General features: G+C 38.4%; 3 protein-coding genes across 3 annotated transcripts; 1 reads left to right on the forward strand and 2 right to left on the reverse strand.

Annotated features, from left to right (window-relative positions):
- Positions 1–1448: 1448 nt before the first annotated feature.
- Positions 1449–5677, reverse strand: dnase2b (deoxyribonuclease II beta). The gene is made up of 6 exons (XM_020596602.1): positions 5544–5677; positions 5137–5311; positions 3660–3738; positions 3069–3230; positions 2049–2246; positions 1449–1910 (listed from the first exon to the last, which is right to left on the reverse strand). Exons 1-6 carry the CDS (start codon positions 5651–5653, stop codon positions 1558–1560), a joined length of 1077 nt encoding a protein of 358 aa, XP_020452258.1. The 5' UTR covers positions 5654–5677; the 3' UTR covers positions 1449–1557.
- Positions 5678–6970: 1293 nt separating this feature from the next.
- uox (urate oxidase) lies at positions 6971–11688 on the forward strand. The gene is made up of 8 exons (XM_020596906.1): positions 6971–6991; positions 8655–8867; positions 9760–9876; positions 10137–10215; positions 10664–10850; positions 11037–11160; positions 11452–11535; positions 11614–11688. The coding sequence occupies exons 1-8, from the start codon at positions 6971–6973 to the stop codon at positions 11686–11688; spliced, it is 900 nt and encodes a 299-aa protein (XP_020452562.1).
- Positions 11689–11884: 196 nt separating this feature from the next.
- samd13 (sterile alpha motif domain containing 13) lies at positions 11885–14868 on the reverse strand. Its single transcript, XM_020596784.1, has 5 exons — positions 14663–14868; positions 14205–14325; positions 13094–13136; positions 12866–12977; positions 11885–12777 (listed from the first exon to the last, which is right to left on the reverse strand). Exons 2-5 carry the CDS (start codon positions 14230–14232, stop codon positions 12634–12636), a joined length of 327 nt encoding a protein of 108 aa, XP_020452440.1. The 5' UTR covers positions 14233–14325; positions 14663–14868; the 3' UTR covers positions 11885–12633.
- Between the last annotated feature and the right edge of the window lie 115 nt (positions 14869–14983).

The following is a 14983-nucleotide window of genomic DNA, read 5'->3' on the forward strand; positions in this document are numbered from 1 at the left end:
CTTTGTTCTTCATGAATAAAGATAGGTGACACTAATCTGACATGAGGTGGATTCACTAGCTTTTGTAGAGCTTGTAATTACCATTACAGACTTTCTCATCCATTGTTGTCTTCATACTAAAATTTGAATATAGACCTTGAGGTGGGATCAAAACCTACAGAGCTGCCAATATATTCTTGTATCACTTTGTCAGAGTAGAATTGTATCAACTGTACTAGTACTTTATTAACCTTGTTCGCTTGCTGTATTTTGGCAATGTGCACAACAGTAGGACCAACCATACTTTGCATAGATATATTTATATGTTTAATTTCCCACACTATTTCATGAAAGGCAAGTTTAGCTGTAAAACAATGTACTTCAACACTTCTCATATATTGTACAGTGCACCTGAAAACCTGACTACATCAACTCCAGAACTCGGAGGCACATGGCCAGTTAAGTAGACAAGTGGATACTAACTTGAAGAACCCAGCTACCACCTGATTGGACAATGTGACTCTGCTCTGTGATTGGACTGTCACTGTCAATCAGATTCAGGTGTGATTCACACTAAACCTCACTACTTTGTCTGTACACAGATGTTCACAAACATGCTTGTTTTTACGTACAAGTCTTTCCTACACATGCTCACAAAAATTGTGACCATGTACATACTTTGCTGTTTGTAGGAATAAATTTCCATTCATTTGATTAGCAGGCAGTAATGGGTCACACTTGTTAAGACTGTGTGCCACCACTAAAGGGCAGCCTTACTGTGTGCTGAGGAGAAGGAACAGGACAAAAAAGTTACAAGCCATATTTTAGGCAAAACTGTGGCATTATTCCTACCATTTATTTTTTTTAATCTAAAACCACTAATATTTAGTATGAATAATGAGGGGTTTCAAATAGTGTACAGTGATAAATGTAAAAATTTAGATTTCAGCTGCTTTGGTAAGTCTAGCAACACAGCTTATCACACCTTGTCAAATGTTGTTTATATCTAAAGAATCAGAACCCAGCGATGTATCTGCACCATTATTTTTATTCAATATACAGTAGGATAGTACTGAATGTTAGGAGCAGTGTACCTTTCCTTACAAACACACAAAAAATACTATTAAAGTTTATTCTGCAAGTCGTCTTACAAAAAACCCATACACATTGTCATTATCTGGTATTGTTTGTAGAATTTTGAGGACAATAATGAATTTAATCCATTTTTGAATAAGACTGTAACCTAACAAAATGTGGTAAAAGGTAAGCGCTGTGAATACTTTATGGATGCACTGTATATGGCCTATGTAACTCAGTGAAAATAACGTTTGTAAATCAGTTAGTAGACTATCAAGGGCTAGAATTGTTGCTATCATCCTGAAAATCATATAAAGGTAAGGCAATAAGACATATAGAAAAGGACTCCATCAGTATTTTAATATAAACTGAAAACACTATCCAACTAGTTCTATACACTGAGGGACTGGGACAATGTCATCATCAGTATTTACATCCACATTTATCTTCATAAATTTAAACTGATTGGACCCATTCTGTGTGATGGCAATCTAGGCCCAATCATCGTGAATGTCTCTCTCCACAGCCAATGTACCAGTCCACAATTTGTCTGAAGGCTTTGTAAATCAACGGATTGGAGGAACAGACCAGTCCTCCACCACGCCACAGCTGGGCCCTCTCCCTGTTCAGGTCCCCGAGGCAGGTCACCTGATCCTCATAAGCCAGTGACACACACCACTTTGAGTGGTCATAGTGTGACCAGAACAGGATTGATCCAGGAAGCTGAATCCTCTTTGTGTTCATGGTGTGTTTGGGCAGGGAGCAGTTGGAGGGCAGCTCGTGACCCTGTCTCTGCCAGGTCTCCACCAGAAGGTCGGTATCCAGGACCTGAGCCACCCAGCCTGTGTAGATGTCTGAAATGACATCAGTGAGGGGCTAATTCAGTTGCATTAGATTAAAAGATGACATAAAAAAAAGCATATTTTCAATTCAGGATGAAGTAATTTACATTTGCTGTCTAAATCACCAGCAGTACATGAGGAATCACTTACCATCCACAAAGTGTTCGGATTTGGCAAAGCTGACAAACTTGTCCCCTCTGATTGAGAAAAGCTGATCCACTCTTTTGTCTGCAGCCAGTGAAGGTTTGGTGCCCTCACATAATTGCACCAATTGTGGCAGGTTGGCTGAGAACGCAGCAGGCACAGAGCAGTTATAGAAGCGTGGGTAAATGTAGATTAGCTGCTTTGCTAGAGAGGGAGGGGAGTGCATCACAAAGAAGAAAGAAATAAGATACTGTATGATAAAAAAAAACAAGTAAGCAAAACAAAGGTGCACTTTAACCTGCTATAAAGACACAGTATTTATAACAGCCAGAAAGGCAATTAGAGCTCATAAAAATAAATGCTTTTATTTTAACTGTATTGACCTGGATTAGTGTTTTGTTGATGTACAGTATCAAGCCAATACTCAATTTAATGAATACTGGATATACTTTTCTTTGTGTCTACTACCTCTGATATATGGATTTTCCTCAGTAAAAAAAAAGCTATATTTTTTTCCATAGCTACTTATTCATTTCACTGTTTAGTCATGTTTGGTTATTTATTTACTTATGGCACAGGCTCAGGGCCCCAAGGGCTAAGGGGGTACCTGGAGTTCGGCTGCAAAATATCCCAGAAAGAGATACCAAATCCCCAAACTAATATACAAAACGACCACAAAGAAATGCAAACGGTCATTAATAAGACACAAAACTACCACAAAGACAAACAACATGACTACAAAGTGATGCAAAATGTCCTCAAAGAGATACAAAACATCTGCAAACACACACCATAAAACTGCAAAGAGATACAAAACATCCTTAAAGAAATTCTTTTTCAGTCTCAGGTTTGCTTCTATGTAGGAGGGTGGGGGCCTTTATGCAGCTGGGCCCATTGTGTCATAGTCCTCCCATGATCATGATATTTGAGTGGAGGGGGATTTAAAAACTCAAACTTAAAACATCACTGGGATGCATACAGAGCTGAGGTAAGTCAGACCCAGCTGCCTTTGGAGCTTTCACTCACCTATACGCAGGAACTGTTCATACTGGTAGGTCACGCACAGAGCCGTCTGACCATTGACTTTGCCAGAGGAGGGATAAAGGTAGCCTCTTTCAGGGAACCAGGGGAAATGGGGAATGCTGTGCAACAGCCAGAAACCTTGAGAGTGGTCAAAGAGCAGTACCCCTGCAGGATGCACACAGACAACTCTTTACACCAAAACATGCAACCCAGCGCGCACACTTGCAAACATTTCTACCAAAGTCAGGGTCATAGTCAGCAGCAGTTATCAAGTGGATGCTCTTTGCCCACTGACATATCATTGACATAAAAAGTACACAGGTCTGTGCATGTGTCACATTGCACAATATGTTTTTACAGTTTTACCCTAGGGAGCCTCTCTTTAAAAAGAGACAAACTGTACCTGTTGACATCAGATGTGGACTCTCTTTTACATACAGTGTTGGGATATTTTGCTGTTACAAAGATTATGATCTTGAGACAGAGTGTTACCAGCCTTTTCACAGACCACAGTGAAAATTCATCTTACTGATTTCAAAGCAACATTTTAAGACTAGTGAAAACAAAGATGATAGTTGTAATAATCCACTGTACCTTTACTGTGTCCATATCCTTGGATGTAATCCAGGACTGGTGGTGCATCATTGTAGAGTGCATAGACTGAGCTGTTAGACTGATGGTAAAACTTTGTTTTATACAAACAGTATGTGATCAGTCTTCCAACTATACAATACACAACCCTTGTAATTTTCTCAAAGGGATAAAGGTCAACATTTTGGGAAATATGCTCATTTGCTCAATTCCATGCACCACAAAGTAAAAAGCATGTTTTAGATGTGACCAACATTACTTGTAGAGTTAGAAATCAAGAACAGGATAAAATGGTTTAAATACGATGCCCACAACTAAATGTATAGGGAACTGATGGTGTACAGTGTAGTGATAACAGGTTCTTTAGTACATTTCTCAAATCAGAAATGGAATTCTCAAAAGTACTTGTTCAACCTCCACACCATCCAGTCACTTGTGTGTATCACATAAACAGTTTCTCATGGTCTTGAACAAATTACAGATTCTTTGGCACGTTCATGCAAATGGTTATGTACAATGTTTTTGTTGTTTTCTACATTAACAATTGCTTATGTCATGTTGATCACAATTTATTACACTGGTTCTCTGCTGAACAGTCTGATATCCCACAATATTCGGTCATAGCAGAAGTCATTACATGCAAAAGGGGTGAACCAGCTGTCATAATCTATCAAGCACATTACTATATAGTTCTATTAGACTCCGTTTGGCAAATGTGCCCTAACTTGATGAACTGCTCTCAAGTGAATTGTGGGGGAAGGTGTAAAGCCTTAGACCAGCCTGCTCTCTAAACTAGCTCAGAGGTACATCTACTGAACCTTCAACTGGAACTAATATATACAAGGTGCATTTCCACTGTAAAGTCCCTGGTACTTACTAAAACAGTTTCTGGGGTAAAAGTCCCTCATGTGCATTGTGATTAGCATTTTCACAGCAATTAGCCTGCTAATCTCACTCACTGGTCTCCTCATGTAGGCCTACTGATAAAATCTCCTTTATGAACTGGGAACCCAAGGAAGTCTGAGTCAGTCACATCACTGTGCCCAAGTCACGTTTTTACATCTCCTCTGAATATTTTATTGTCTGGGACTTGCTTTTTATTTTATTACATTTTTATGTGTGTTATGTGAAGAACTTTGGTCAACAAGTTGTTTTTAAGTGCTATATAAATAAATTTGGATTTGATTTGAGAAAAATTACAAAATACAGGTTCAACCCTGAGGTTAGAGCTGTAATCAATCAAAGTATTCATATTTGTGCCTTCTTGTAATAAAGTGTAAGAAATATATATGTTATGAGGGCTGTGCTATTACTTTATCTAGGGAAGCTTGTTAATTGCCAGCTTTAATTGAGTTCCCCATAGAAAACAAATAATCGTCCATAGTTCCCCATAGAAAACAAATAATCGTCTACTCAGCAAATTGGCACCAACAGAGGTCAGTGTATAAAACCTACTTGAAGAACAGAGGCATAATCTCACCTGGTAGGCCTTTCCCATGTAAAGCTGGTTCAGTGTGTTACCTAAAGCTCCTTGACTGGTGTTAACCGTGAATTTACTCATTTGCCATTTCCTGACTGATGAGTCCAGGTACATGTAATCAACTCCACTGCCCACCTCACCAATCTTATACCTAGGCAGCTTGTAGATGACAAACCTGCAGCAGAGAGACACAGGAATGTACTTTTTCTTCTGTATTCACAAAAGACGATGCCTTGGGGAAACGATTATTTGACAGATTCTATATGTTCATGCCTCATAACATAATACCAGCAATAAAAGAGTTTGTTTGCCTGCCAAAAGACACCACCTAAAACTCTGCAATATAACTGTTTTGCCATTAAAGTTTAATTTTTGTCAGTATATTGCCATGAATTATATCAACTCACCAATCAACAGGCTCGCCAGCTTCATTTCTGCAGGAAATATCAGCACTACAAACTGTACAACACAAAAAAACAATAACAATTTGTAAGCATAAACTGAAGTGTGTGGCCATCGTGACAGACTGAAGTGAACCAAGGGGTGAACGAAAAAGGGAACTTGAAGTCTGTCAGCAGGCTGTGTGCTTTTTGACTAAGTGAAAATGGTACAGCTGCCTGTACATGCAAAACAGGAAGTCATAAGATGTGGTCACATGACAGGGGAATACTGACAGCAGTTTATAGAAGTATATTAAATTGAATATTTGGATGCTTTTACAGGCTCTTAATGTGTAAAAGAGCCTTGTATATACAAATTGTACCTTTAGATATCCATCTGGTTTTAAAAAAGTCTGATTTGATTTAATATTGTTTTTTCATTGTCAGTTGCACTGACTGAGTTTGATGAAATAAATGTGATAGATCATTTCAAAAATGAAACTTTTGTTAACTTGCCAATTTGTGATTTAAGTTACTTACAAATGGGAAAAACTGCATATGTGAAAAAGGAAAATAAAATAGGAATTAACATGGAGAACCCAGCATAACAAATTAAACATAATTAAACATGTAAAAATTAAAAATCTACACATTAAAAGCAAATCATTCCAATAAAATCCAAATTCTAAAATAAATGTAGTGGAGCATAAAGTCCTACTAAAGTGTTGTGGAGTTTAAACTAGCAGAAAATGCAAACACTCAAGTAAAGTCCAAGCCCCTTGAAGTTGTACTTAAATACAATACTAGTATACTACTGATATACTGGCACCAACACCAACTTCAAATAGTGGACAACAATGTAATCTTACATTTACTGCTTTTTAAATGACATATCTGTGGAGCATTAGTAAATGATTGTTAAGAAAGCCTTATTAGAGTAGTGGTGTTTCTGAAAAAAACCTTCAGCCGTCACAGTGTTGAAGAATTTACACCTGCATACACTTATTAAGTGTGTGAGTTTTCCTGGTCTTGGCTGCTCAACCTCAAGATATAACCTGACTGACTAGAGCTATGAGAAAGCACAGTGACAAAACAACAGGTGGATCAGAATAAAACACACAAAACAATCTGCACTGACAAATACCCTTTAGGTTCTTGCACATGTGCATAAATAAAACAAGACAAAAGTGTTTGTATGAGCATTTGCATATTTAGTTAGCTAGTTACTTCAACTTCATTTCTACAGGCAATGTCATTGAGATCAAGATGTTTTTGCAAGAGAGCCCTGCGTACAAATACATAACATTATAGTTAACTGTTTCAGGTTAAACGGGTTGAACTTCACCTAACACGACTTCCAATTGCCTGAGGGCACCACCCTCTCTACAAAATCCTCCATTGGTGGAGACACCTTTTACTGGAGACAGGCAGCAGGTAAAGGAAAGGACGACGCCATGGCAGCTGCTTCACACCAGGTAACTATTTATTATATTATACACAGATATGTTTCCTTTTCTTTGCATATTCTTAAACAACAGAACAAAAATAACTTTTTTTTAAACGATCAGAGGCTGCCTTAAGTGATTCACTGCTGGACTTTATCTTATTTTTGGGGTCAATGACCACAGGTCCAAACCATAATCTCCAGATGTTAATAATTGAAACCTCTGTCAAACCTTGATGTTTTAAACTAATGTCAGAATATTTTTGTTCATACAGATTTTCTTGCTCCTTGTGAGCTTTAGTTTAACAATACAAATTTGCATATTTTTACTTAGATTACTCAACTCAACTTTATTTATATAGCGCTTTACCACAGCACAGCTGACCAAAGCACTTAACATATCATACAAATATAAAAAAACAACACATAAAAAACTATAAACAATAATATAAACACTAACACTACAGACAGAGTCTCATTCCTGGTCAAACGCCAATGAATACAAGTATGTCTTCAAATAAGACTTAAAAGTAGACAGGGAGGGGGCCTGCCTAATATAAAGCGGCAAGGCATTCCACAGGTTTGGACCCACCACAGCAAAGGCTCTATCCCCCCTAGTTTTCCGCCTGGCCCTCTAAAAGAATCTTAAAACGAACCCTAAAACGCACCGGAAGCCAGTGGAGAGATGCCAGCACTGGCGTTATGTGGTCCCTCTTACGCCCCCCAACCAATAACCGAGCGGCAGCATTCTGGACCCTCTGGAGGCGGGCAAGACCCGATTGACCAACTTCAGCGTACAGTGCATTACAGTAATCCAAGCTTGATGTAACAAACGCATGGATCACTGTCTCCAAATGCTGCCGCGACAAAAAAGGGTTATAATTTCACCAACTGCCTTAAATAGAAAAATCCAGATTTTACAACCCCATTTATCTGGCTCTCCATTCTCAGATCCGAGTCTATTCTAACACCTAAATCAGTGACCACCAGTCGCACATACTGCCCCAAAAAGCCTAAGTCTACAGGAAGAGGGTCGCCAGACATATTCTGGCCAAACACTATAACCTCAGTTTTAGCATCATTTAACTTCAAACAATTTAACGACATACAGGCCCTAATATCGGCAAGACATGCTAAAAGCGGTTGGATCGAGTAGGAGTCCTTTTTAGTCAGTGGCATAATAATCTGGACATCGTCAGCATAACAGTGGAAAGAGACCCCATGTTTCCTAAAAATAGAGCCAAGGGGAAATAAATACAAAGAAAAAAGTAAAGGCCCCAAAATGGAGCCCTGTGGAACCCCCGATAACAAAGGGGTTGTCACAGATTCCACATCTGCCAGCCCGACAGACACTGATCTATCCAGAATGAATTGATGCTGGCATGTGGAAAATAAGCATGCTTAAGCATCCAGTTAGAGGGAACAGTTCCTCATTAAATACAAATGCACCTAGATACCTGTATATGGAACAAACGTGCAAAAATGCAGTTAACACAGATTACAACTGACTGAAGGACAAATTTTAAAGGAAAAGTGAAGAGGACAGTTTTACAATATATACATCAAATAAAGTAAATGTGTTTTTCAGAATTCCAGCAAAAAACTGTATAAATGTATGGCATGAGGACACCCATTTACATAACCATAAAATATTAACCTGCAACATGTCAGTAGCCTGCCCTTAATGTGTGCAGAATGTGGAGTTTGTGCAAACACGCTATGGCAAGAACTCCGTGAAGGTGCTGGTCATCAGGAGACAGAAGGAACACCACTACATCATTGAGGTGAAGGCTAATGTCGAGCTCACACTCAAATCACGGAAGGATTATCTAACTGGAGACAACTCAGACATCATCCCCACTGACACTATAAAGAACACTGTCCACGCCCTGGCCAAGCTCAGAGGGGTAGGTCATCCACATCTACTGCCACACACAAGAACATGTCACTGTACAGCCGCTGGTAACCTGCAGCATGGCCGAAGCTACAGACCAGATACTTTACATGATGTGAATAAGGGCAATGCATCAAGTTCCTACTCTACATATATTATTCTGTAGAGAACCGCTTCTGTCCACAAAATGAAATGCACTCAACAGTACCAGTATAGTCTATGATAAATACCTGGTGTTGCCTCTCCAAGAGATCAAATTTTTATTAACCATTATTGTTAATAAAAAGTGACAAATTCAGGATATTAAACTACAATGTAATGTTAATGGCTGTCAACATAAAACATGCTATAGAATGGCTTCATTCTTGCTACAGTACAATGCAGTGGCATCAGTTTTCAGTCAAACAATGTGTAACTGAAGAGTTATAAAATTAACCAAAAAAACAACAACCCCAAACCCCCCCCCACTGAGGAGCAACCTTTGTTTCAAAGTTCAACCAGGAACAGCTGCATAGAAATCTAATGGTATTGTGCATTGCTACATAAGCTACTGATTACCTTAGAATTGTTAATGAAAAGTTAAAGAAATTACAGATACTACATTTAAAATCCCAGAAGTTAGCGTAGCTTTAGTTCATTGCAATAAAAAACAGGTTTTTCATTCACTTTCTGTAACTGGGATGTTCCTTTTATGCTAACTTTATACCTCACTATACAGTCACAAGTGACCCCTGTCAACCTAGAGCTATCAAACACTGGTCAAATAATATGAGGGTCAAACATCCCTTTTAAAAGTTTGTCCAGTTAGCACTTATGTTTTAGATTGCACATCTTTTATGTGCCTTAACACTGTTTCTCATATAACTGATACTTTTTTGAGTTTCACTGCTTTTTATGCTGCTCAGGTAAAGACCATCGAGCAGTTTTCCTTGGACATCTGTCATCATTTCCTGACCTCTTTCAACCATGTGCTGAGGGCTAGAGTTTATATGGAGGAGGCCCCATGGAGAAGGCTGGAGAAGGTACAGTACAATACAGGGATCAGTGATCACTCCTGGACAGAAGAGTTTACCTTTTTGATGGAAAATGTTTTTCCTGTCATAAACTGAAAAGTTCAAGAACAACCAGTGATATTGAAGATTAGTCATTTTTCCACCGCGCAGTTGGTATTAAGTGCACTTTGACTTGTTGAAACAGCTGAAATATTTACCATCAAACCTGATTTTTACTTAGCAAGAGTGATTGTGGCACAGACTAAGATGCAGAATTCTCTCTCTCTCAGAATGGGATAGAGCACCCTCATGCATTTATTTTCAGCCCAGAGGCCTGTCACTTCTGCGAAGTTGAACAGAATCTCAATGGTTAGTACAATCATATGCACGCTCTCTCCCTCACATACAAACACACACACAGATGCACTATCTATATGAAAGTTAAAAAGTTCTACTTGTCATTTCCTCACTGAGTATAAAACCGCTGGCTCTCCTGCCTCTGTAGAAACTGTGCTCCTGCAGGTGTTGCTGAGACAAAGTTTGAACATAGCTGATCTGGACCGAGATCTATTTTGAAACCCTGGGTGTTATCCTGTAATACCATTAAGACCTTGACTCACTAAGTAGTTTATATACATGTGAAGGATACCATGTTTTCACTTGTGTCCAGTCTGACCTCTTGTTGGTGCAAACAAAAGGAGTTAAAGCTATGGCCCTTGTCACCGCATGTCAGCTCCATTTCGTTGTGTGCTAGTATGCAAGTTAACAAAATTATGTTTCTGATTACTCCATACTCACTGACTGTGCCCCAACATAGGCATCCTGATGGTTTACAGTGGGGTAAAGAACATGAAGGTGCTCAAAACCACTCAGTCTGGTTTTGAGGGCTTCCACCGGGACCGTTTCACAACTCTGCAAGAGACCAAAGACAGATGTTTCTGCACTTCTGTCTACAGTCGGTGGCGCTACAACAGTACTCAGGATGTTGACTTTGATGGTGCATGGTAATGACTGATTAAAAACTGCTGAATACTACATTCACTACACATTTTAATTGTAGTGTAATGTTAACTTAAAGTTACACTTTAAAAGGGTGCCACTAGATTCTGAGCACAAAACAGAAGTAAAGCTCACTCTAACAAACATTTAGCTTTCTAAATGGAATAATGATTGCATGACTGTTCTCATAGGAAATGTATTAAGGACACCATTATTGAGAAGTTTGCTGGGGCCTACGATCGTGGAGAGTTCTCTCCCTCTGTGCAGAAGACCCTTTATGACACACAGCTGTTGGTCCTGAACAGAGTTCCTCAGGTAGGCTCACATTTACATCACGAGATCACTGTTACTCGCTGTCACTGCACAACCTTTTGTAGATAAGCTGTTTTCGCACTCGCTGAGTCTGCAATGCCACGGTCACTGCTTCTGACACAGTTTATGCAGAGGAATGAATCTTTTACCTTTTTTTACACAGGTAAAGAATTAACAGATGTGGACAGAACCAACCTAGTCAGCTGTACTTTTCTCTACATGCTTATTGAGCACAAATAAACACATAAAAGGCTTTTTCAGAAAAGGCTGTAAAGAAAGTATTCTGTTTTTTAGGTGGATGAAATAGAGATCGTCATGCCCAACGAGCATTACTTCACCATTGACATGACAAAAATGGGCATTGTCAACAAAGATGAAGTAAGCTGCTACTAAAATGAATCAAGTTGTTTTAGTCATGACATTATTGGATACTGCTGCATTTTTTTCCCCTTACAGGTGCTTCTTCCTCTAGATAACCCCTCAGGGAACATCGCAGGGACAGTTCGTAGGAAAGAGCGGGCAAAGCTGTGAATGCATCTACACAAATCCAGAAAATACTGCTGCTGTGAGCAACAGATCACCCTTAAAAAGCTTTTCAATAAGAAAGTCAACATGACATCATGTAGAATTCAAGCATGAATAATTCTGTTGACGATGTAATGTGAATATATAATTAAATAAACTAAGAACACCATCAATAAATGTAAAAATTAATAATATTCTTTGGTGAGAAAAGAGCACCATTTATTGCAAATCTTTGATGCAGATATTCAAACTCCAGTGTAATGCTGCACGTTTACATTGATCATACACACTTCAGTACATCTGTCTTTGTGACATTGCTGAAAGCACCACAGGTAGGGACATAAGAATATATACACAGTAAATCTTTTCATATCAAGAGCTTCAAGCCTTTGATAATGTAGCTGTGCAGGAACAAAGAGGCTTTCAGCTGGCTCGCGTCTGGGCAAACAAAATGCTTCATTGTTACATGCCAAGGACGATTCATGGACTCAGCTGCACGGTTCAGAGCATAGGTCAAAATGGGGTGCATCCAAATTACTTTCTGCATGTATCAGTGTTCAGGTACAACAGAACATAGACAATTTTTAACTATATATATAATCTTATATACAAAAACCTTTTTAAACCAACATAGCTAATTCACTTTGCGCACACACACACACACACACACGCCGAGTATTCTCCTCCAAATTTCAGGTTTTTTTTTTTAAATAAAACAAAAGATAAAATACATATCTCAAGCAGCAGAGAAAAGAATGGCTGAAAGGGTTAATAGCTGACTGGACTCCATGTGCAACCCATTTTTGGCATCTATGCTTATATAAACATACAGCATTCGAATCCTGTTAAGGTGCCACTGTGGTCATAGGAGTCTTTGTGAGGCGGCAGCTAACCCGGGGTCTCCTGACACAATGATTGTCGCTGAGGTGGGTGTTGGGATGGCCTGCGGTGCTATGAGGCATTGCTCTTCAGGTGTTGAGTCTGCAGCGGCTTCACGTGATACTCATAGATTTTCAAGGCAGGACCGAGCTTAATCGACAGTCCCGTCAGAACGTCGTTACGAGTCATCAGGAGTAGGGACTTACCATCAATTTCCTGTCAGGGGGAGAAAGGCATATGTGACTGACACCCTCATTTGTCTCCATCACGCGATAGGAATTTTGAGCAGGAATAGCACTCAGACCTGATCCTGGAAAGCCGTGGCTTGCTCCTCGAACCCTGTGGCTTTGAAGTAATTGACAACGTCAGTGACGCCCCAGTTGGCAGGGTCTGGCAGCTGACCATTCTCAACTGGGCTGTCACGGTGAAAGGATTCATTTTTAATGTGCATACACACTGAAGTGCAACAGCTGTTTAGTATGTTTTAAAATGTTTTAATAGAAAAAAAAAGCCTTATGCTAATTGCAGATACCTTTTGGTGTCAACAGAGCCATTTGCCTTGTCTTCCATGCCGGCTGTTTAAAAATATAAGTATAATAAGGATCATATAATCAAATCAGCAATACAATTATTTCATACCTTTAACAATTAGAAAAATTAAATCAATTTAAAAAAATCAACTGAGTATTAATTGAGCATTTCAGTAATTCTTTAAAGAAAAAGTTCACTGGCTTCAGTTTATCCAATGCATATATATTTTTGTTATAGGATTTTGATCTCAGTATGAGGTCTGGGCATTATTTTCTGACATAATCAAAACAATGATGAGTAGATAAAGTGATTGTTTGTTGCAACCCTGCAAAAACAGGCAGTACTACATGAAGCAATCTTAAATAAATGTTTTCAATATTCCCTATAAATTTGCCCTTATGTAGCTTTAAAAAAGGGTAAAGCTTTTACCATACTTTAGGTACACAAAATTAAAAAAAGTATATCCTAAATCTGCTTGTTCCATCTACTTAAGTAAAATATTCAAGGCTCATATCTATCCATCTATATAAAACATTTTCATTTGAGCGAGCATAATTTCATATTTATTATTCATATAAGCAGTTAATCTGATGATTAAGCTTTAAATAATCAATGAATACAATAAAGTGTTCATAAGGGGACATCTTCAAAATACATTTGTCTGGCCAAGAGTAACATAATGTTCAGTTTGAGAAAACCTGGGAATATTAACATCTTAAAAGACGAAATCATCAAAACCTTTGCATTTTTGCTTAAAAACAAAGTAAACAATTAACCGATTATCAAAATTGTCATTTGGCTCTAATTTTATACACATTTCCCTGTCATTTAGCTTGATATAATGCTATGTAGTACTACATTACATGGACTAAAGATTAGATAAAACAATGTTTGGCTACAAAACAAGCTGAGGATGAAGCTACAAAAGGGTCAGAGAGGTTACACAAGTAAAGTAAATGTGGTGGTATATATAAGCTTCTTAGGAAATATGGCTGCTTTTTACATAATTGAACTAGGAGTTGAGTAAGGAAGCGTGTATTTCCACTCAGCTCATGTAGTGTCAGGTTTAGGCTCCAATTCAACCACCACCATTACAAACTAAAGGATCTTACAATCTGTAACGTTGCAGTAAATTTTCATCAGATGCCTTCTCTCCGAGAACTTAGTGCACTGGCAGATCAAACACCATCATTGTTTTTCATTTTGCAGTCCGGCATCCAATGGTAGTCTTCACTGTGATAACAGAAAGAACATTAACCAGACTACTGCAGAGCAGACCTACAGAGTAAAACAAAGCTGGTACCGTGTCAGTATGACAGCTGGTAGAGCAAGTGTGTGAAAATGACGACCTAAAACTAGCCTAAATTTAATGTTGGCTAGATTAAAATAGCAGAATAACGTCACGTACATCAAATTTCCTTAATTGCCACATACAAAAATAAAGCAATTCAGTACAGAAATAACGTTACACAACGACACAGTTAACATTTACCCAAATTGGTGTCTTTTCTTATTTCGTATTAAGCTAACAGACAGTTAGCTGGGTTTGCTAATACAACATTTAAGTTACCTTATTTTGAATGATTCCTGAAACAGCAGCCCTTCCAAGTTGCGCACGTAGTTTGGATAACAAAAAGTTGTCTAATCGCTGAGATATTTTACAAATGAATGAACCGTTATATTCATTTGATAAAATCAAGATTTAATCAAATAAAGCCAAGTAGCACCTCTTCATCGGTTTAGCTTCCTTCGCCCACATGACAGCAGAGACTCATGGGAAGTGAAGTTTTTAACGTTTAAAAGCCTGCGTTTGTAGTTTACAGATTAGTAACCGCTGAAGTATATCTCAGTTAGTCTACACAATATGTATGTTTTCAACCACAATAAATGC

The sequence above is a fragment of the Monopterus albus genome, unplaced genomic scaffold (genome assembly GCF_001952655.1).
Source record: "Monopterus albus unplaced genomic scaffold, M_albus_1.0 scaffold31.1, whole genome shotgun sequence".
NCBI lineage: Eukaryota > Metazoa > Chordata > Actinopteri > Synbranchiformes > Synbranchidae > Monopterus > Monopterus albus.

Coding starts and splice junctions, on each gene's coding strand:
- samd13 (XM_020596784.1), bottom strand. CDS start 14,232: ATGAAAATTTACTGCAACGTTACAGATT. Junction 12,978..13,093: donor GGCTCTGTTGACACCAAAAG/GTATCTGCAATT, acceptor TCACCGTGACAG/CCCAGTTGAGAATGGTCAGC. Junction 12,778..12,865: donor CCACGGCTTTCCAGGATCAG/GTCTGAGTGCTA, acceptor TCCCCCTGACAG/GAAATTGATGGTAAGTCCCT.
- dnase2b (XM_020596602.1), bottom strand. CDS start 5,653: ATGGCCACACACTTCAGTTTATGCTTACAAATTGTTATTGTTTTTTTG. Junction 3,739..5,136: donor ACATGGGAAAGGCCTACCAG/GTGAGATTATGC, acceptor TTTTACCATCAG/TCTAACAGCTCAGTCTATGC. Junction 1,911..2,048: donor ATCCGAACACTTTGTGGATG/GTAAGTGATTCC, acceptor ATGTCATTTCAG/ACATCTACACAGGCTGGGTG.
- uox (XM_020596906.1), top strand. CDS start 6,971: ATGGCAGCTGCTTCACACCAG. Junction 8,868..9,759: donor CCCTGGCCAAGCTCAGAGGG/GTAGGTCATCCA, acceptor TATGCTGCTCAG/GTAAAGACCATCGAGCAGTT. Junction 11,161..11,451: donor TCCTGAACAGAGTTCCTCAG/GTAGGCTCACAT, acceptor TCTGTTTTTTAG/GTGGATGAAATAGAGATCGT.